Below are 23,847 nucleotides of genomic sequence, written 5' to 3' on the forward strand. Positions count from 1 at the left end.
TGGTCTTCCTCTTATTATTGATTTATAGGAGTTCTTTATATATTCTGGATACAAGTCCTTTGCCTAATTCATGTGCTACGTACGAATATTTTCTCCTGGTCCATGGTTTGCTTTTTTGTTAATGGTGTCTTTCACACTTTTCATGAAGTTTAATTTATCCATTGTTTTTTCTTTTAAGGCTCATTTTTGTGTTCTATCAAAGACACATTTACCTACCCCAAGATCTCAAATATTTTCTATGTTTTCTTCTAAAAGTGCTATAATTTTAAGTTTTATCTTTAGGTTTGTGATCATTTTGACTGGATTTTTGTGTATGGTATGTAGTAAGCGTTCGTGTTTATCTTTTTTCCACATGGATATCCTGTTGCTCCAGCATCAGTTTTTGAAAGACCTTTCTGTCCCCATTGAATTGCCTTGGAACCTTGTCAAAAATTAATTTACCATATATGTTTGGGTCTATTTCTGGATTCTCTACTCTGCTCCATTGATCTATTCATCCATCTTTTTGCCAATACTATAGCTTTATAACAAGTATTGAAGTCAGGTTGGCTAAGTCCTCCAATTTTTTCTTTTTCTTTTTCTAAAATTCTTTGCTTATTCTAGGTCTTTTGAATTTAGATTTAAATTTTAGAATCAGCTTGTCAATTTCTAAAAGACGAGAATGCTAGAATTTTGGTTGGGATTGTATTGAATCCATATATTAATTTGGAGAGAATTGCAATACTGAGCAATGAACTTGATCTATCTCTCCATTTATTTAGGTCTTTAATTTCTCACAGCAGTGTTTTGTAGTTTTTGATATAGAGAGCTTGGATGTCTTTAGTTAGATTTTGCCCCAAGCATTTTTAATAGAATGCTACTATTTTCCTGTTGTTTGCTGCTTGTATCTTGTGACCTTGCTATGTTCAATTATTCTAGTAGTTCATTTCTACAATCCAAATATCAAATAGGGACCATTTTTTTCTTCTTTCACATCTTTTTACTCTTTATTTTCTTCTAGAACTGGCAAGGACCTCTAGTACAATGTGAAATAGAAGTGGGGGCAGCAGGCATTCTTGCCTTAATTATGATCATAAGCGGAAAAAATATATACTCTTCTATCATTAAGTATGATTTTAGCTGTAGATTTTTCATAGATGTCCTTCATCAGTTTGAGAATATTAACTACTCTTTCAGGTAACTCTCCTCCGAAAGTTTCTATCATAAGTATGTGTTGAATTTTGTCAAATAATCCTAATTCAATTATTGGTTTTCTTTTTAGCCTTTTAATATGGCTAATTACACTGATATTTTTTTTTTGTAGGATTAAACCAAACTTACATTCCTGAGATAAAACCAGCTTAGTCTTGACGTATTATCCTTGTTTTTTTTCTTTTTTACATTTGGTTTCCTAAAATTTTGTTAAGGACCTTTGCCATCTCTGCTCACATGGGACTCTGATTCATAATTATTTTGGGGGGCAGTGTGGGGGTGGATTCCTTTATAAGGCTTCGTTGTTAGTGTTATGCTGACCTGATAAAATACCTCTAATTTCTGAAGAAGTGCATGTAAGATTAGTGCTATTTTTCCATTGAAGGTATAATAGAATTCACTAGTAAAACCACCTGAGTCTGGAGGTTTCTTTTTGGAAAGCTTTGTTGTTGTTGTTTTTTTTTTAGATTTTTTTTGGCTGCGTTGGGTCTTCATTGTTGCGTGCGGGCTTTCTCTAGTTGTGGCAAGTGGGGGCTACACTTCGTTTTGGTGCGCGGACTTCTCATCGCGGTGGCTTCTCTCGTTGCGGAGCACAGGCTCTAGGCGTGCGGGCTTCAGTAGTTGTGGCACATGGACTCAGTAGTTGTGGCTCACGGGGTCTAGAGCACAGGCTCAGTAGTTGTGGTGCATGGGCTTAGTTGCTCCACGGCATGTGAGATCTTCCCGGACCAGGGCTTGAACCTGTGTCCCCTGCATTGACAGGCAGATTCTTAACCACTGTACCACCAGGGACGTCCCTGGAAAGCTTTTAATAACAAATTCAATTTCTTGATCAGATATAGGGTTATTCAGATTCTTCTCGGGTCAACTTTGGTAAGTTTATATTTTTCAAGAAATTTATCCATGTCATATAACGTACAAAATTTGTTGGCATTAACTTGTTCATAGTAGTCTCTTATTAGATCCCTAATGTTTATAAAATGTGTGGTGATAACTCTTTTATCAATGATGATATTGGTGATTTGTGTCCTCACTCTTTTCTCCTTGCCTAGTTTGACTCTGGGTTTGTCAATTTTGTTGATCTTTTCAAAGAAAGAGTTTTGTTAATTTTCTCTACTGTTTTTCTCCTTTATTAATTTCTGCTCTTTATTTACTTCTCCTTGTTTCAGGTTTTCTTATTTCCCTTATGATATCACCTTTGACTCATGATTATTTAGAAGTGTGTCTAATTCTGGATATTGGGGGCTTTCTTAAATATTGTTATTGATTTCTAATTTTAATTCTACTGCGGTTAGAGCATATCCTGTGTGATTCGATCCTTGGAAATAATATTGTGTTATGGCCCAGCATATTGTCTATTTTGGTGAATGTGTATCATACATCTGAACAGAAAGTATATACTGCAGTTTGTAGATGTAGTGTAGTATCAATATATGTGTCAATTAGATTGAGGTGATGGATAGTGTTATTCAGATATTCTATGTTCTCACTAACTTTTTTTTGTCTAGTTTGTCTATTAATTGATGAAAAATGCATGCTGAAATCTCTTAATACAATTGTGGGATTGTTCCTTTCTTCCTTTAATTCTGTTAAGTTTTGGTTCATATATTTTCAGGTTCTATTGTTAGGTGCCTACACATTTATGATTTTATTTCTTCCTGATGTATTTTTACCAGTATTAAATGCCCCACTTTATCCCTGGTAACACTCTTTGTTATGAAGTCTGACTAATCAATCTACTAACGTTCATCCCAGCCTTCTTATGCTTACTGTTTGTATGGTATATTTCTTTTTTTTTTTTTTTTTTGCGGTACGCGGGCCTCTCACTGTTGTGGACTCTCCCGTTGTAGAGCACAGGCTCCAGACGCACAGGCTCAGCGGCCACGGCTCACGGGCCCAGCCGCTCCGTGGCATGTGGGATCCTTCCAGACCGGGGCACGAACCCGTGTCCCTGTATCGGCAGGCAGACTCTCAACCACTGCGCCACCAGGGAAGCCCTGGTATATTTCTTTTTTATCTATTTGTTTTCAAATTATTTGTGCCTTTGTATTCTTTTTAAAACAGCTGTTTATTTTATTTTATTTTTTAAATTTTCTTGGCTGCACTGTGCAGCATGTAGGATCTTAGTTCCCTGATCAGGGATAGAAACTGCACACCTTGCATTGGAAACACGAAGTCTTAACCGCTGGACTGCCAGGGAGGCCCCTATGCCTTTGTATTTAAAGCGTGTCTTTCATAGGCAGCATATAGTTGAGTCTTGCTTTTTTATCAGTTTTGTCAATCTCTGCCTTTTATTGGAATTAAATTAACATTTAACTATTAATATGCTTGGATTTAGGTCCATTTTGTTTGTTTTATCCACTATTCCGCCTTAATTGATTTCTGTTGATTATTTGAATATGTGTTCGTATTCCATTTTAACTTACCTATTTTGTTAGTGGTTGTCTAGGAATTATAATGCACATACCTCACCGTTCACATTCTATTGTACCACTTCATTGTAAAATACAGAAAATTTGCAACCATATAGGTCCCTTTAATTCCCTCCTACTGTTCCTTACATTATAGTTGTCATATGAATTATATCTGCATACATTTGAAACCTCTGCTGACAATGTTATAATTTTTGCTTTAAACACATGTGTGTATTTTAAAGAATTTAAGAGGAAAAATAGTCTTATATGTTTATTCAGGTATTTACTATATGCCATTTCCAAAAATTCAGTTTTCCATTTCATTGCCCTTCAAATTAAAGAACTTCCACATAGGAAGAACACTATGACATAAATCACAGCAAGATCCTTTTTGACCCACCTCCTAGAGAAATGGAAACAAAAACAAAAGTAAACAAATGAGACCTAATGAAACTTAAAAGCTTATGCACAGCAAAGGAAACCATAAACAAGACAAAAAGACAACCCTCAGAATGGGAGAAAATAATTGCAAACGAAGCAATGGACAAGGATTAATCTCCAAAATATACAAGCACCTCATGCAGCTCAATATCAGTAAAACAAACAGCCCAATCCAAAAATGGGCAGAAGACCTAAATAGACATTTCTCCAAAGAAGATATACAGATGGCCAACAAATACATGAAAGGATGCTCAACATCACTAATCATTAGAGAAATGCAAATCAAAACTACAATGAGATATCATCTCACACCGGTCAGAATGGCCATCATCAAAAAATCTAGAAACAATAAGTGCTGGAGAGGGTATGGAGAAAAGGGAACCCTCTTGCACTGTTGGTGGGAATGTAAATTGATACAGCCACTATGGACAACAGTATGGAGGTTCCTTAAAAAACTAAAAATAGAACTACCATATGACCCAGCAATCCCACTATTGGGCGTATACCCTGAGAAAACCATAATTCAAAAGGAGTCATGTACCACAATGTTCATTGCAACACTATTTACAATAGCCAGGACATGGAAGCAGCCTAAGTGTCCATCGATGGATGAATGGATGAAGAAGATGTGACACAATCTTCTTTATATATATCTTCTTTATATATATGTATACAATATATGCAATGGAATATTACTCAGCCATAAAAAGAAATGAAATTGAGTTATTTGTAATGAGGTGGATGGACCTAGAGTCTATCATACAGAGTGAAGTAAGTCAGAAAGAGAAAAACAAATACCGTATGCTAATGCATATATATGGAATCTAAAAAAAAAAAAATGGTACTGATGAACCTAGTTGAATGGCAGGAATAAAGATGTAGACATAGAGAATGGACTTGAGGACACGGGGTGGGGGGGGGAAGCTGGGACGAAGTGAGAGAGTAGCATTGACATATATACACTACCAAATGTATAGCTAGCTAGTGGGAAGATAGCTAGTAGGAAGCAACTGCATAACACAGGGAGATCAACTCAGTGCTTTGTGACCACCTAGAGGGGTGGGATAGGGAGGGTGGGAGAGAGATGCAAGAGGGAGGGGATATGGGGATATATGTATACATATAGCTGATTCACTTTGTTAATACAGCAGAAACTAACACAACATTGTAACGCAATTAAACTCCAATAAAGATGAAAAAAAGAAAACAAAAAACAGTAAATTGAAAAGATAGCTACACCCATAGCAGCATTATTTACAATTGCTAAGACATGAAAGCAACCTAAGTGTTCATGGATAGATGAATGGATAAAGAAAATGTGGTACATATCTACAATGAAATATCTTGCAGCCATAAAAAAGAAGGAAACCCTGCCATTTGTGACAATATGGATGAATCTTGAGGGCATTGTGCTAAGTGAAATAAGTCAGACAGAGAAATAATCTCACTTATATGTGGAAGCTAAAAATAAATAAAACCAAACTCATAGAAAAAAGATCAGATTTCTGGTTACCTGAGGCGGGGGATGGGATTGGGGGAACTGGATAAAGGTGGTAAAAAGGTATACACTTACAGTTATAAAATAAGTAAGTATTGGGGATGTAATATAAAACATGACTATAGTTAACATTGCTGTGTGGTATACTTGATAGTTGCTAAGAGAGCAAATAGTAAAAGTTCTTACAAGGAAAAAACATTTTTTATAACTATATGAGGTGATGAGTGTTAACCAAACCTCTTGTGGTAATCATTTTGCAGTATATGTGTGTCAAGTCATTATGCTGTACCACTTGAACTTATACAGTGCTGTTTGTTAATTATATCTCAGTAAAACTGAAAAAAATAAAATAATTTTCCACTACATTAAAAAAAATTAAAGAACTTCCTTTATCATTTCTTCTGAGGCATGTCTCTACATGATTTCTCTTAGTTTTTGTTTATCTGAAATGTCTTTATTTTACTTTTATTCTTGAAATCTTCACTGGATATAGAATTCCAGGTTGACATCTCTTTCTTTCAGTGCTTTAAAGTTATTCCACTGTTTTCTGTCTTCCATGTCTTCTGATGACAAATTTGTCATCATTGTCACCACTGTTCCCTCTATTTAATGTGTTATTTTTCTCTACTTTCTTTCAAGATTTTTTCTTTATCTTTAGTTTTCAACAGCTTGATTATGATGTGTTTAGTTATGGTTTTCTTGACTTTGCTTCTTGAATTCATAAATTTATCATCAAATTTGGGGAGTTTGCGACCATTATTTCTTCTAATATGTTTTCTGCCCTAATATCTTGATCGTCTCCTTCTGGACCTTCAATTACACATAAGTCAGACCTTTTGATATCACATCATGTGTCACCCATTGTGGAGCACAGGCTCCGAATGCACAGGCTCAGCAGCCATGGCTCACGGGCCTAGCCGCTCTGCGGCATGTGGGATCTTCCCGGACCGGGGCACGAACCCGTGTCCCCTGCATCGGCAGGCGGACTCTCAACCACTGCACCACCAGGGAAGCCCATCTATTCTTTATTTTCAATATTTTATTCAATCTGTTCTTGACTTGGATACTTTTTATTGATCTTATTCTTTCCTCTCATTTCACTTATTCTTTCCTCTGTCACCTCCATTCTGCTCTTAAGCCCATCCAGTGAATTTTTTTATTTCAGATTTTATATTTTGCAACTCCAAAGTTTCCATTTGTTTCTTTTTTATAACTTCTGTTTCTCTATTGAGATTTCCTATCCTCTCATTGATTTCAAGTGTGTTTTCCTTTATCTCATGGAGCATAGTTTAGTAGCTGCTTTAAAATCTTTTTCTTATAATTTCTACATCTGTCACTACAGCGTTGGCACCTGTCAGTTGTGTTTTCTCTTGAGAATGGGTCACATTTTCTTACTCTTTTATTTTGAGAAGTTTGGGATTATATCCTGGACAAAGTGAATGTTATGTTGGGTAGACTTTGTGTCTGTTATAATCCTCTGGGGAATGTTGATTTTTTTTTTTTTTAAAGCAGGAATCAACCTGATTAAGTTCAGACTATGCATTCTAGCTCACCTTTTGTGGGAAGTGATTCAAATCTCAATTCGTTTCTTTAAGCCTCTGCTGTGCTGGTTTGGATCCATACCACACAGCTTTAATACAGATGGGTTAGGCTATGACTTGTGCAAGTTTACTTACATAATTAGAGGATCTCATTCTCTGGTGCCCTCTCTTCTCTGCTTCTTTCCCCTGGTGTTCTCCCCCGAGGTCTGTAGGAACTCCTTTCCCAGAAAGATGGCAGGGTTTCCTTCAGTCATCTGCACCAGGCCACTTCATGACTGGGGCCCACCCTCATGGCAAAAATGTGAGAGACAAATATCAAAGACCTGGAAATTCACCCTCGTGCTTGCTTCTTCTCCAAGTTTTGACTCCCCCATACAATTTTCCAGCCTTTGTTTTCAGATTCTCAGGTAGTTGTTTCCAGAGGTTATAGCTATAAGGAGCTCAAGAGGTGGGCTGTATAGGGGGCTTCTTACATTGCCATAAAGGAATTGGAACTGCTGTGTAATTTTTTTTTTTTTTGCGGTACGCGGGCCTCTCACTGTTGTGGCCTCTCCCGTTGCGGAGCACAGGCTCCGGACGTGCAGGCTCAGCGGCCATGGCTCATGGGCCTAGCCACTCCGCGGCATGTGGGATCTTCCCAGACCGGGGCATGAACCCGTGTCCCCTGCATCGACAGGCGGACTCTCAACCACTGTGCCACCAGGGAAGCCCCCTGTATAATTTTTAAAAGCTGAAAAACAAGCAAAATTAAAACAAGGCAATGTAGAGATGCATAAATATGTGATAAAGCTATTTTTCAATAAAAGCAAGAGAGTGATAAACACAACATTCTGATGTTGGCCTCCTCTGGGGGAGGTGAGGGAGTGGCATCGGGGAGGAAATCGTAGGTACCTTCATAAGTATTGGTAAGTTCATAACCTTGGTGGTAGGGTCATGGGTGTTCATGAGATTATGATATTTTATAACCTATATAGCTTACATATTCTCTTATATGTATCTAAAGTGGCCTAATTTAAAAATTAAAGAATGTGTTGGTTTGTATAGTTTAAAGAGTTTGGTTACCCATTGTCAAACCATCCTTAGGAAGATTTCTATTAACTGAGAGACCCACTGGGGGAAAAAAATCCTGTTCTTAAATATGTCTGAAGCTCACTTGTCTTGAGAGGGTGATGACTACTCTTCAAAAAAAAAAAAGCATTAGGAAAATTCACAGGAAATTGTCTTGGTATATATTAAAGTTATTTCTAAGAGCATTTATACACACACCCATACATGTTTATCTTCTCCATTTCCAAAGATAACCCAGTCTGTGAATTTCCATGTAGAACACCAACACAATTGTGTGTGTGTTGTGGTGGGGGGGGGGGCGCGTCTTGTCTGTGGGCTAAGTGCCCTTAATCCTGTGTCCAGGCAGAAGTAGTTGGATCATCCAGCTGTGTATTCTTACAACTATCCATCTCTGAGTGGGAGCAATACAAGAAAGGTTAGAACTAGATTATTGGAGTCAGAGAAATAAATAATATCTTTGTATAATGCTTCATGATTTAAATCCCTTCCCACATATTTTTCATTTTATTCAACAAAGTATCATTATACACAATTGACAGGAGAGGAAACTGAAGTTCTAAGTGCTTAGAAAACTTCCTCAGGCTCATATGGCTAATAAGGGACAGAATAAGGACTTGAGTTGGGATCTTCTGCAGTCATTTAACTTTGGGGCTTTTTTTTTCTTCTGAAGTCTTTTAACTTTTGTACATCTTCCCCACACATTAATAAGAACTTGCCAATAAAAAGACTTGCTGCTTATATATGTCTGAAACACTGAAAGCAAACTTAAATTAGTTTCTTTATTGAAGGACTTCTTGGAGTCTTTTGTGAATCTTCATAAAGTCTATTCAATATGAAATATTTTCCAAAACAGTTTGACCTCATAATTTGTTATTCATGGAGGCTTCTCCACGGAACATGCTTGAGAATAGTTGACATGTGACATTCATTCCACCAACACTCATAAGAATTTTATAGAATACCTACTGTGTGCCAGGCCTGGCACGAGGTGCCGGCAGACCAAAGATACTAAGATCTAAGTATTGGTAGGCCCCCAGGTCCTCTTTGATCCGCACACTCCCTGAAATATGCAGCTGGGGTCGCGAGAGTTGTTTGTACAACCTGGGGTTAGTCACTGCTGTGGACTGAATTGTGTTTAACCCAAATTAGGGTTTGAAGCCCTAACCCTCCATGTGACTGTATCTGGAGAAAGGGCGTTTAAGCAGGTCACTAAGGTTAAACGAGGTCATAAGGCTAGGGCCCTACTCCAGTAGGCCTGTGGCCTTATACGAAGAGAAAATGAGAGAGAGAGAGGTCTCCCTCTCTCTCTGCCACTCTGCCATGTGAGGACACAGCGAGAAGGCTGCTGCCTGTAAGCCAGGAAGGGAGTCTTCACCAGAACCGGACCATGCTGGCTTCCAGATCTTAGACTTCTAGCCTCCAGAAATGTGATGAAGAAAATGTCTGTTGTTTAAGCCCCCCAGTCAGTGACATTTTGTTGCCTCCAGAGCAGACTAACACAGTTGCCCATATCAATAGAGGACAGAGGGAAGGACTGAATCAAACTCATTTTATAGGCACTGATGGGAGCAGAAGAACAGGCTTGAACCACCAACTATATACCTCTTACCTGCTTCTCATCCTAGTTCTGAGGCTTGATTCATTAGCTCACACAGTTCTCACCTTAAGAACTTTAACAGTTAGTGTCCAAAATATACAAACTGTGCATACAACTCAATATCAAAAAAAAAACCCAATCAAGAAATGGGCAGAAGACTTAAGTAGACATTTCTCCAAAGCAGACATACAGATGGCCAACAGGCACATGAAAGGTATTCAATACTGCTAATTATCAGAGAAATGCAAATCAAAACCACAATGAGGTACCACCTCACACTGGTCATAATGGCTATCATCAAAAAGTCTACAAATAATAAATGCTAGAGAGGGTGTGGAGAAAAGGGAACCTTTGTACACTGTTGGTGGGAATGTAAATTGGTGCAGTCACTATGGAAAACAATATGGAGTTCTTTAAAAAACTAAAAATAGAGCTACCATATGATCTGGCAATGTCACTCCTGGGCAAATATCTGGAAAAGATGAAAATTCTAATTCAAAAAGATATATGTACCCCACTGTTATAGCGCTGCTGTTTATATTAGCCAAGAAATGGAAGCAACCCAAGTGCCCATCAACAGATGGTTCAAGAAGATATATACATATACAATGGAATATTGCTCAGCCATAAAAAAGGGTGAAATATTGCCATTTGCAGCGATATGGATGGACCTAGAGAATATCATCCTAAGTAAGTCAGAAAGAGAAAGACAAATGTTAAGTGATAAGATATCACTTATACATAGAATCTACAAATTAATACAAATGAATCTATATACAAAACAGAAACAGACTCACAGACATGGAAAACAAGCTGGTTACCAAAGCGGAAAGGGAAGGGGGAGGGATAAATTTAGGAGTATGAGATTAACAGATACAAACTATAATATGTAAAATAGATAAGCAGCAAGGATTTACTGTAGAGCACAGGGAACTGTATTCAATGTCTTATAATAACCTATAATGGAAAAGACTCTAATATATATGTAAATATATATAACTGAATCAGTTTGCTGTGCACCTGAATCTAACACAATATTGTAAATCAACTATACTTCAATTTAAAAAAATAACTGGATATCAACTCTTTTTGCCGTTTTTCTAGCTCCTGTGCCATTTTTCTCACTAGACCCAAGAGATACCCCAGCAGCAAGACTGGGTTTTATCCTGAATATCAGGTAGACCTTCTATCTTCCTTTCTTTATCAAGAGAGCAGAGTCTTCTCCTGCCTTTGTTTTTTTTTTTTTTTTGCAAAGTGAGGCAAGTAGGTCATAGAGGAAAAGAAATAAGCCAAAGAGCCCTCCCCAAAGTGACAGGTGGGAAAATTGTTTGGCCTTTTCTGCTACACACACCAGCAAGATGTCAAATTCTGTAAACCCTTCCTGCCTGAGAAAGTGTCTACAGGCTGTTCCCTGGGAAAGCCATTAGCAATTTGAAGAGCAAGAAGGTGAGTCCAGTAGGTGTGAGGTCTGTTAAGGTGGAGACTGCCTTTCCAGCCTGTCTTCTCTTTTCCACATCAAGATTCTCCTTCTTCGCAAAGCAGCAGACCACCTCCTCCAGCAGCGGACACCCAGACCTGCCGCCAGTCCCCCAGAGCCTTCTCCTTCCTTTCTGGGCTCTCAGAGCAGTAGCTGAGCTGAGGGCACAGGTCTGATGTCCCACCCCTGGCCCTCACCCCTGCAGGCCCCTCTGAGCCTGGCCTGTCATTCATAAGAGCAGGTCCTCCTCTTAGAGGGTGTGGGGCTTCTGCACCATCCTTTTATGGCCAAAATGATAAGAATGTTAATTATACTAATAACCACTGTCGACTGACTGCTTTCTGCTTACCAGTCACAGTGCTAAGTATTCAACAAGCATGGTTTTGTCTGAGTCTCCCAGCAACTCTATAACATGCATATTAATGGCATCTCCATTTCACAAAGAAGGGAAGTGAGTCTTAGAAGGGGGATTCCTAAAGTCAGCTGGTGCACTGCCCACTGCCCAGTGGTGGGCAGTGAGGGCCCTGCAGATGTGCCTGGGAACTGATCCCCAAACATAAGGCCCTTTTGCAAGATTCTCATAGAGAAGTCAAGCCAAACTGTTCAGACTCATTTTTACCTGCAGTTAAGAGCTGCTTGATAACAGTCTCATAATTGTAGGTGGGTGGCTTGGCAGTGCTGTATTGGCTCCACTATCCCTAAGTATGTGTACAGATGGTGGATCCATAGTTTTCACAACTCTCCCTTATCAGGTGTCATTGCCGTTGTCTTCAACTGGCAGCCAACTTCTATTAACATTTTCTTGTTCTTGAGCGATACCTTACTGTTATTTCAGCTTTATCACTATTTATGTAGTTTGTTGTAGGTTCTCCTCTTAACCCTATAGGGAGTGGTGAGGTACACTGACGTATTTTCACCTGTTATTTTCCAAGAGCCAGATTGAAGAAATGTATATATATCATACTGGGCTAAACCAAAGGAAATTGCTCATATTCAATCATTTTTACCTTAGGTTAAACCATATGATACTGACTATATTCAACCATTTCTGACCTATAAAAATGGCAGTTTCATATGGTCCAACCTAATAGTTCAAATATAAATTATTCTTATCTCTTTCGCTAGATAATTGTATGCATCACTCCCTCCAAATATGTGTGTACAATGGTACTTACTGGTGCTATTTTGCCGATGAATTTGTGTTATCTAAATAATTTGCAACATACTACTATTATATGTTAACCGTAAGAAAATTATAAGTTATTTTTTAAGTTTGCATATTTTTTCTGTGATCCAAGATCCTGATTGTAAGCTCATATTCTTTCTTTATGAGTTGTTCTTTCATGTTCCTCTCCAGTTCTTTATCATTACCTGATTCCTTTCTCGCTGTGAAGTGGTTATGGATAGGACATACGGACCTTCCGGTCTTTTGTGTCACCTTTATAGACCCTGGTCAAAGAAGATTGAAAAGCACGACTTTATGGGCTAAAGAGGTTTTTCAAGTCCCACAGCTAGTAAGCGTGGATTAGGATTCAGATCCAAGCCAGCTTGCCTTGCAGGTGGAGGATGTGATGCATATTTTGGTAAATGACATCAGTTACACCCCTGTGGCTTCCTGGACAAGAAAACCCAGGCTACCTTGACTGCTCTTTAGAGAAATTAGGATGCCAACGTTTACTGAGTGGCTGCTGTTTGCCAGTCACTCTGTTCAGTCTGTTAGGTCCAATGTCATTTAATACAGCAATAAACCCTCTGAGGTTGGTATCATTAATCCATACAGGTGGAGAGATAGGTTCGCAGGCTTGAATACTAACGCACTATTGCAGAACCGGTAGGTAGGTGGTGAGAGCAGAGAGCAAACTTCAGAGCTCATTTGATTGTTCACTGCACTGCCTCTTCTTCTTCCTCCCCCACATCCTCAACCTCCCGCCCCTATGTTCATCATCGGATCCTGTGTCTGGAATCTGTCTCTCCACCATCTTCACTACCACTGCTCTAACACTGTCTCTCCCGTGGACAAACATGCAGCAGCCTCCAAGCCTCTGCCCTGTCTCAGACCCTTCCCATCCTGCTGTATGGCCTCCAACTTGCTCCACGATTCCATACACAGATCTGATCATAAGCCACCTCTTCAGTGGCCCTGCAGTGCTTGCAGGGCATAAAACGAAAGCAGTCCAGTTTTCCAACCTACCTTCCTGGCCTTGTCTGCCAAAACTCTGTACTCCCAACCCTCACTCCACTGCCTCTCCAGCCCCTCCCACCCCCTCTAACACCCATGACTTCTCCAATCCAGTTCCTGGTCTTCCATGTAGTTGCTACTCAGGGCACCTGAAGGGACTTTTTTTTTTTTTTCTTAACCTACCTGCCAGTTCTCCACCTGGCAAATTCTTCTTCCCTCAAGGCCAATTCCAATGTCAGTGCTTGTGGGAGAACCACCCCAGACTCTCCTTGGCAGTTCCTAGCTTCTCCTCTTTATATCCATCCACAGGACTCTGTACACATTTTTAATTAGACAGTTTCTGTTGAATGAGAGCTTGTTGTTGAAATGTCTCATCTATTTTTCCCACTTGATAATGAGCCCCCAGGGGATAAAGATCGTGTCATATTTATCTTTGAATTGCCGGCATTCAGAAAAATGCTTGGTATAAAGTCAGCACTCAATAAATGTTCATTCATGTATGAATAGTCTCTCACGCACGTAAGAGCATCCTGAGAAGCTGTTCAGTACAGCAGACTGAAAACTGAACTAGAGGGAAGGATGCTTGGATTGTAGTCTGGGCTCACCTACCAACTGGCTGTGTTACCAGGGATAGCACTGATCTGGGTCTCAGTCTCCTCACTTGTAAAAGTGGGGGACATCTGAGTGCCTTTCAAGGGTTCACATCTAATGATGCAAAGGACTTGATGGCTTACCCCTAAAAATATCTTTTTTCTCACTGAAAGGGAAAGACCTTATACCTCTTCCAAGAAGAGTCATGGCACACAACCAGGAGCTTCTAGCCAAGACCCCCATCATCAAGTTCAGGCAACAGGACTTTTACTCCTTGCGGGATTATTGCCTAAACAGAGGCCTGCTGTGTGAGGATGAGACATTCCCTGCTGAGACTTATTCCATAGGTCTACAGCTGCTCAAGGGAAAAAACCTCTCCAGCCTAAGCTGGATGCGGCCAAAGGTAAGTGAACCTCCTCTCTAGGGACACGCCCAGCTCCTGGACCCTCTGACATGGTGCCTCCCATGGTGCCTCCCCCTGAAATGAGGGGCCTGAGACCTGGTTTACAGGGCTGGCCCAACTCAAACTGGAAGGAGACTGAAGTTCATCTGGTCCCTCAGCTACAGAGTTGTATCCACAGTGGGATGGAATGACCCTGTACCAGGAAGCAGGACCCCAGTTCTAAGACAGCATGTCACTAGATTACATGCCTCAGGATTCCCACATAAAAAATGGGAATGCATGGGTAGGAGGATTGTAGTAGTAGCTGTGGGGTCTCTTCAATCTCCGTAAATGAGCCCCTCTGTCTGTCTTCATCATTCTTTAGTCTGTCAGGTATCACTGTCTTTATCTTTTCTCTTTCCTTATTAGAATTTACTCAAAGGGAAGATAACATGTCAGTCACTTATATAATAGGATGAATTTCAACAATTGCCTTGCCTCTGTCATGTATATTTGTATTTTCAGTCTTGTAAAGGCTGATCACCTATAAAAGAGTCGTAAACGTCAGCTGTAAAATTAGGGAGGTATTTCATGGCAATGTTCAAACCCCCCGACTCCCCCACCCCAGTAGACGACCACTAACTCCACCTTGAAGCCAGGTGAGCCCTGTTGGTTTTTTCTAGAACTATCTCAGTTTCAGGGCATGAAGCTCCAAGGGAAATTTCTCAGCCCACTAGACATTCTCATAATATCATTTTCATTGACGCAAAGGACCTGGCTAAGGGCCACTTTGAGGGCCCTGATGCTCAAACCTCCTGTTCATGCTTCCAAAAGCAGCCAGCAGAACCTAGAAGGAGAGGAAAGGATCTAATGTCTAGTAAGCTAATAATTATGAGTTCAGCAAGCATTACTGACTGCGAATGAAATGCCAAGCACTCTGTGTAACACGCTCAATAAAGCCAGGTTAGGTTATACAGAAGAGGTACTTTCTGATGTCAGAGAACAAGACGGAAACGCTAGAGGTAACAACTCTTGTCCTAACTCAGGACCAATTTGTAGCTTTGGGGAAGGGGAGGGTGAGTGGGGATCAGGTGGGGCTTAGGATGCTACTTAGTTAAGATGGGGGTGCTTCAAGCTTCTAGAATCCGTCTTACCACACAGAGGCAATAAGTCCCCAACAATGACTCCCTACTTGTGGACTTCACTCCTAAGGAGAGCTGAGCAGAGAACTCTATTTAGACCTTGGAAGGATTATATTTTTCTCCCTTTGTTATTTTCAGATGAGGTTCTTTTAGAATGTTTTTTTTTTTTCACAAGGTACTGAGCAATAGATGTGAGACCATATTTATAGTGTTAAAGAATTTATAACATTTTTATTTAGAAAGGGTTGAGAGTTTTTTATTATCTAATTCCAGCAACATCTCAAACTGTGATGTCTTTTGAGGTCCAGGAGAAACTGAGGCAAACAGAAATGAAATGACTCACACAGAATCATTCCAGGAACCCAAAACAGAGGCAGCCAGGGGCCAGATACTTTTTACTCCCGTTGTTCTTTTACCCATCCAAAGGCTCTACCAGGGGGTCATTTTTCATTCCAACATTTCTTTTATAATGTATATGTGGATATGTCATATCTCTTTGTATCCCTTATCACAACTGTCAGCACTTACGCTTGTATAGTATTTTCCAGAGCTTTCCATGTGTCTTCTCTTACTTTGTCTCATGTTCTTTCCCAGTTTTCTGAGAGAATAGGTTCAGACAGGTGATGTGACTTGCACAATGTGTGAGGGAAAGAGCCAGGATTTAAACTAAAATTTCTGACTCCACATATCGTACTATTCCTCACATAGGATTGTGTGCCCCACAGGATTCTGTTAGGACTTGGGTGAATGAATAAGTGAGTGAATGAATGATTCTGTCCACAGGCACCTGAAATGGGTTTCAAGCTCTACATGTATAATAGAGAATTCTTGAGTTGACCTGTTTTCCAAGTAAGACGGTGGAGGAGAAAGCTGATGTACTCACCCCTTAAACATGGTGATGTCCTCAACTGCCACAGCTCACAACTGCGACTGAAAAGAGCCTTGAAGGAGGAGCTCCAGCCAGCATGGAGCAATCCTACCTGTAATGGCCAACACTTAGATAGTGCTGACCACATGGCAGGCCTGGCTTTAGGTGCTTTGACTCACTGAATCCTCATAATAACTCTATGAGGAGGTACTATTATTAGCCCCATTTTACAGTTGAGAAACAGAAACAGAGAATTAAGTGACCTGCCTAAAGTGTTAGAGCTGGGATTTGAGCCCTGGAGTCTGGCTCTGAGACATATTCCTAACACCACAACTGTATCGCCTCCCGTAAGGCTTCATCATAAGCTCGTGATGTATTTTAGGCTCCTGTTTGCTGCTAATAATACCTTGTGCACCAACAGAATCTCCTACTTTGTCTGGGTAACGGAATCAATCCCTGTCTATCTTCTGCCCTTCTTTCCATTTTTATAGGTGAAAAGAATGAGGATAAAAATGGTACCAGTACCTAACAAGATTATTTTAAGGAATAAATGAAGACAATACTTAGAACATTGTCTAGCACATTGTAAGCACTTACTAAACACTAGCTATTGTTACTATGACTAATTTGGGAGGGACGGCATAGAGTAGCAGCCACAGGGACCATGCCCTGGGATTTCTTGGGCTTTCACTGTCCAGTCATCTCAGCTTCAGTCTTCAGCCAATTTCAGCGAACACTTTTAAGGAGAAATGTGGGTCAGAGGAAACCATTTGGGGAGGCCAGGGTAGCCTGGCAGGGAGCGTGCGTAGTGCTTTTCTTCTCACATTTTCTTGCCTATCACTATTAGAAGGTTGCCTCCCAATCTAAAGCTTGCTCAGTGCCTAACCAGAGGCCTGACTGGCATCCCCTAAACTTCAGTTATATAATGGCTGAGGTGGCACCAAGGCTCCTTAGGCCATATCTGCATTCTAGGCTTTTCTAGATAATGGGAAAGCTTCATACTCTAGGCAACTGTTGAACCATCATGGGTATCATTCTACCTCGCGTACTCATCTAGGCTAGGTAGGTTCAGCAACAGTGCAAGAGTCAGGGGCATGAAACTAGGCTCAGCTTTCTACACCTCATGAAGAAGAAAAGTTGCTTCGCATCCCACAGTTCATGTTCTCTCTCTCTCTCTCCTTTTGCCTACCTCTTCCTTCTTCTTGTCTCCCCTCTCTCTAACAATGAACCCTAATCCATTTTGCTGCTGTAGAAACTCCTTCTGTTGCTTCCTTCAGCTTTTCTGGGTTTGAGGAATTGGTAACCCACTCCCCACACCCTCCCCTCCCCCCACCAGCAGGCAGTCAGGCTCTGTAAATGCCCGTGACTGTGCCTGGAGCAAATGGCACTGAAAGGATCCAACTCCCCATCCTCCTCAATGTTTCCTGCAACACCAGCCTCAGCGAGAGACAATGCTGAGAACTACGCTTATACCTGGAGACGCTACGTGACATTTCCCCAAACTGAATTTGGCACTTAGAGTCACTTGCTTCTAAAAATTTTATTTCATGAATAATAACAAATTCCATTTATCAAGCATGTACCTATGCTAGGTATTAATCTAAGCACTTTACATACAACATTTCATTTAATTACCATAACAGGCCTGTGAGATAGATATTATTATTATCCTCATTCAGTAGATCAGCACTGTCCAATAGAACTTTCTGCAATGATGGAAATGTCCTTTCTGCCGATACAGTAGCCACCAGTCACATGTTGGTATTGAGCAATTGAAATGGGCTAGTGTGACTGAGGTATTGCAGATTTGATTTAATTTAATTTAATTTTATTTTATTTTATTTAAATGTAAGTTGCCAATATGGCTTGTGGCTACCATATTGGAAGACACAGAATTGTAGACGTAGATCTTCACAGCAGAGTTGCCTCTGTGTCAGACTGAGGAATTGAAATTTCATCTTTGTCCCCATTCTTTAGTGAAAAACATGTTCATTTCTCAACTGAAGAATGGGCTGGGGGCCCAAAACATGTTCAGGACTCAGCACCCAGCCCCACTGTGGATTTTGGCCTGTGGCCATCCCAGAATGAAGTGTTGCCTACCCAGACACCGACGTTCATCTTCCAAGTAGCCAGAGCAGAGTTTCCGAAAGGATCATTTACTATAAATGATTCACCTTGGTTTCAGCATGAGTTATTCCGGAAAGGAAGGGGTTAACAAAGTGGAGCTCTGAATGTAGGCTGTGAAGGCAACAGGTAGCAGAAGGCGACAGAAAGAGAGCATGCCAACAGCCAATTGCCACTGAGCCAAAGAACTTTGATTCCAATAAAGCAAAGTTCTCTAGCAAAAATAGAAAAGGGAGTGACGCTGCCACCTGGCGCAGCCTGAATTGTGGCCACCGGCTGAAAGGGCCTGTGTCTGAAGACCAACACGCTAAACCGGGTGTTTCCTCATCCAAGAGCAGCACACCATCTCGGGGAGGGCATGAGGAGCCTTTGACAAGAACACAGGAATCGCTGTCCAAAACATAGGAAGTGATGCTGTGTTAGAAGGGACACCTCCAGAGACAACTGCAGGGGAGTGCCTTGTTTGGTACCACTTCAGGTATGGGTTATGGGTGTGGATGCAGAGGGGAAGAGGGAGGAGGAGAGGGGAGAGGTCGAGATCTCCTACAGGACATAACCAACAGGAGCTATATAGATATATCCTATTGATTTATTTATTATGAGGAATTGGCACACATAATTATGGAGGCTGAGGCGTCCCAAGATCTGCTATCTGCAAGCTGGAGACCCAGGAAAGCTGATGGTGTAGTTTAGTCCAAGTGGGAAGCCCTGAGGACCAGGGCGGCTGATGGTGTAATTCCCAGTCCCAGGACAGGAGAAGACCAATGTCCCAGCTCAGCAGTCAGGCTGAGAAGGGGTGAATTCTCCCTTCCTCTACGTTTTGTTCTATTCAAGCCCTCAATACATTGGATGATGTCCATCCATATTGGGGAGGGCAATCTTGTTTACTGAGCCCACTGATTCAAATGCTAACACTCCTTAGAAATAATGTGTAGCCAAGAATCTGGGTACCCCACGAGCCAGTCAAATTGGCACATAAAATGAACAATCACAGCTTCCTTCTGTACAAATGATGTTGCAGAGACCTCAAAGCGCCAGTCCATCTCGCAGAGTCAGAAAACACTGAAGACCCTGCCTGCCGGTGTGGTCCGTGGGGAAGGCATTATGGGAGCGGAGTGCCTGATGCACAGCCTGATTCCTGTGCGACCTAGGACAAATCACTCAACCTCTCTGAACCTGCTCCTTGCCCTGGCTGGGCCTCAGAATCACCTGAGGAGCTGTGTGGATCCTGAACTCTACCTCCATCTGACCTACTAAATCCAGGTCATGGGGGGCGGCCTCCAGCAGTCTCCATGTCTGCGAAGCTCCTACGTGATTCTGAGTCACACTCGGGGTAGAGACTGCCCATCGCCAGTCTTACCACATTCTCTAACTGCCCTGGTGTGCCCAGCCCACCTAGTGACAGGGGACCTGCCCAGAGCCAGGGGATTTTTATCTACCAACCATCTTGATCTATTTTCTCTGTGGGCCTGGTCTCACAAAGTCGGCCCGGCAGACTGAAATGCTTCTGGGTATAATTTCTGTCTCCTCCTACCTTTGCTCTTTTTGGATCACCCAGGACCCCTCTAAAGCCCAGAGTGAGGAAGGAACAGACAGCTCAGGACAGGAGATAAAAAATGCTAGTTTGGTACCTAACTTTTATGCACACAATTCTAGTGTTTGCCCATAAATTTGATGTTGACAATTGATTTTTGATTTGAAATAATTATCCTTTAATTTTCATAACGTATCTTTCTATTCCTAATTAACTAAAATTTTGTTTTCATTTTCGATTTTGTTATTTTGGTAAATCAGAGAAAGTTGTGCATTTATCAAATGCCTTCAAGGCATTTATTGGAAAGATGGCAATTGTTTCTCCTTTGACCCACGTAAATGGTATTTTATACCATTAGATATCCTGATAGGAAACCATCCTGGCATCCTGCATTTCTATGGCAAACCCTACTTAATGGTAGTGGGTTAGTTGTATAATTTATTGTTGATTCATTTGCCGGGTAGTTATTTCAGTATATTTCCGTAAATGAAATCAGTCTGTGATGTGATGTGTGTGTGTGTGTGTGTGTGTGTGTGTGTATGTGTTTCTCTCTCTCAGGCTGGGCATCCAGGCTGTGCTGACTTCTTAAAATAACCGGTTGCAGGATTCTTTCTTTTTTTAAACACAAACTGTAAGCGACACAGGAATTATTTCCTAAAAGTTTGAGAGAATTCAGCAAGAAAATTTTGAGCTTAGAAGCCTTGACAGAGATAATAGGGAGATACTCTTTGATCATTTAAAAATACTGTTTCAAGGTTATTGATTTTCAGGTTATTTACCAACTTGGATCATTTTGGCCATGTTAATTCTTGTCAGAAAATCATCAGTATGCTTAAACTGATTACGATAGAGCTTTATGTCATGTTTTTATACTGCTAAAACCTCCTTTCTATTTCTAATTTTATTTGGGTTTCTCTAGCATATTAGCCAAAGGTTGGGTCTAAGTAAACCTTCTCCCCAAATACAATGTATTCAATATTTGCGTTACTGATCTTGCTGTGTTTCTATTTTGTAATTCACCAGTTGTTCTGTTTATCATTTCTTTCCGTGTATGTTTGTGAGGCTCTTTTGGTCTTTCTAATATCTAAAAGTTGACTGGGTAATCCACGTTTTTATTCTCTCTCGTTTTTTTTTTTTAACATCTTTATTGGGGTATAACTGCTTTACAATGGTGTGTTAGTTTCTGCTTTAAAACAAAGTGAATCAGTTATACATATACATATGTTCCCATATCTCTTCCCTCTTGCGTCTCCCTCCCTCCCACCCCTCCAGGCGGTCACAAAGCACCGAGCTGATATCCCTGTGCTATGCAGCTGCTTCCCACTAGCTATCTACCTTACGTTTGGTAGTGTATATGTGTCCATGCCTCTCTCTCGCTTTGTCACAGCTCACCCTTCCCCCTCCCCATATCCTCAAGTCCGTTCTCCAGTAGGTCTGTGTCTTTATTTCTGTCTTACCCCTAGGTTCTTCATGACATTTTTTTTCTTAAATTCCATATATATGTGTTAGCATATGGTATTTGTCTTTCTGACTTACTTCACTCTGTATGACAGACTCTAGGTCCATCCACCTCACTACAAATAACTCAATTTCATTTCCTTTTATGGCTGAGTAATATTCCATAGTATATATGTGCCACATCTTTATCCATTCATCCGATGATGGGCACTTAGGTTGTTTCCATCTCCGGGCTATTGTAAATAGAGCTGCAATGAACATTTTGGTACATGACTCTTTTTGAATTATGGTTTTCTCAGGGTATATGCCCACTAGTGGGGTTGCTGGATCATACGGTAGTTCTATTTGTAGTTTTTTAAGGAACCTCCATACTGTTCTCCATAGTGGCTGAACCAATTCACATTCCCACCAGCAGTGCAAGAGTGTTCCCTTTTCTCCACACCCTCTCCAGCATTTATTGTTTCTAGATTTTTTGATGATGGCCATTCTGACCGGTGTGAGATGATATCTCACTGTAGTTTTGATTTGCATTTCTCTAATGATTAATGATGTTGAGCATTCTTTCATGTGTTTGTTGGCAGTGTGTATATCTTCTTTGGAGAAATGTCCATTTAGGTCTTCTGCCCATTTCTGGATTGGGTTGTTTGTTTTTTTGTTATTGAGCTGCATGAGCTGCTTGTAAATTTTGGAGATTAATCCTTTGTCAGTTGCTTCATTTGCAAATATTTTCTCCCATTCTGAGGGTTGTCTTTTGGTCTTGTTTATGGTTTCCTTTGCTGTGCAAAAGCTTTGAAGTTTCATTAGGTCCCATTTGTTTATTTTTGTTTTTATTTCCATTACTCTAGGAGGTGGGTCAGAAAGGATCTTGCTGTGATTTATGTCATAGAGTGTTCTGCCTATGTTTTCCTCTAAGAGTTTGATAGTTTCTGTCCTTACATTTAGGTCTTTAATCCATTTTGAGCTTATTTTTGTGTATGGTGTTAGGGAGTGATCTAATCTCATACTTTTACATGTACCTGTCCAGTTTTCCCAGCACCACTTATGAAAGAGGCTGTCCTTTCTCCACTGTACATTCCTGCCTCCCTTATCAAAGATAAGGTGACCATATTTGCGTGGGTTTATCTCTGGGCTTTCTATCCTGTTCCATTGATCTATCTTTCTGTTTTTGTGCCAGTACCATACTGTCTTTATTACTGTAGCTTTGTAGTATAGTCTGAAGTCCGGGAGCCTGATTCCTCCAGCTCCGTTTTTCGTTCTCAAGATTGCTTTGGCTATTCGGGGTCTTTTGTGTTTCCATACAAATTGCGAAATATTTTGTTCTAGTTCTGTGAAAAATGCCAGTGGTAGTTTGATAGGGATTGCATTGAATCTATAGATTGCTTTGGGTAGTAGAGTCCTTTTCACAATGTTGATTCTTCCAATCCAAGAACATGGTATATCTCTCCATATATTTGTATCATCTTTAATTTCTTTCATCAGTGTCTTATAATTTTCTGCATACAGGTCTTTTGTCTCCTTAGGTAGGTTTATTCCTAGATATTTTATTCTTTTTGTTGCAGTGGTAAATGGGAGTGTTTTCTTGATTTCACTTTCAGATTTTTCATCATTAGTGTATAGGAATGCCAGAGATTTCTGTGCATTAATTTTGTATCCTGCTACTTTACCAAATTCATTGATTAGCTCTAGTAGTCTTCTGGTAGCATCTTTAGGATTCTCTATGTATAGTATCATGTCATCTGCAGACAGTGACAGCTTTACTTCTTCTTTTCCGATTTGGATTCCTTTTATTTCCTTTTCTTCTCTGATTGCTGTGGCTAAAACTTCCAGAACTATGTTGAATAAGAGTGGTGAGAGTGCGCAGCCTGGTCTTGTTCCTGATCTTAGTGGAAATGCTTTCAGTTTTTTACCATTAAGGATGATGTTGGCTGTGGGCTTGTCATATATGGCCTTTATTATGTTGAGGAAAGTTCCCTCTGTGCCTACTTTCTGGAGGATTTTTGTCATAAATGGGTGTTGAATTTTGTCGAAAGCTTTCTCTGCATCTATTGAGATGATCATATGGTTTTTCTCCTTCAATTTGTTAATATGGTGTATCACATTGATTGATTTGCGTATATTGAAGAATCCTTGCATTCCTGGAAAAAACCCCACTTGATCATGGTTTATGATCCTTTTAATGTGCTGTTGGATTCTGTTTGCTGGTATTTTGTTGAGGATTTTTGCATCTATGTTCATCAGTGATATTGGCCTATAGTTTTCTTTCTTTGTGACATCCTTGTCTGGTTTTGGTATCAAGGTGATGGTGGCCTCATAGAAGGAATTTGGGAGTGTTCCTCCCTCTG

General features: G+C 40.4%; 1 protein-coding gene across 1 annotated transcript in view; it reads left to right on the forward strand.

Moving 5' to 3' along the window:
• The first annotated feature begins 14,117 nt into the window (after positions 1-14,117).
• CAPN13 (calpain 13) overlaps positions 14,118-23,847 on the forward strand; it is a 79,717-nt gene continuing 69,987 nt past the window's right edge. Inside the window, 1 exon segment of the mRNA XM_089922497.1 lies at positions 14,118-14,400. Within this exon segment, the coding sequence (XP_089778623.1) occupies positions 14,203-14,400 (198 nt within the window). The 5' untranslated portion in view covers positions 14,118-14,202.

This window comes from Delphinapterus leucas, chromosome 13 (assembly GCF_059928025.1).
Source record: "Delphinapterus leucas isolate spDelLeu-1000000601 "Yukka" chromosome 13, BTC_Dleu_Yukka2, whole genome shotgun sequence".
NCBI classification, from domain to species: Eukaryota; Metazoa; Chordata; class Mammalia; order Artiodactyla; family Monodontidae; genus Delphinapterus; species Delphinapterus leucas.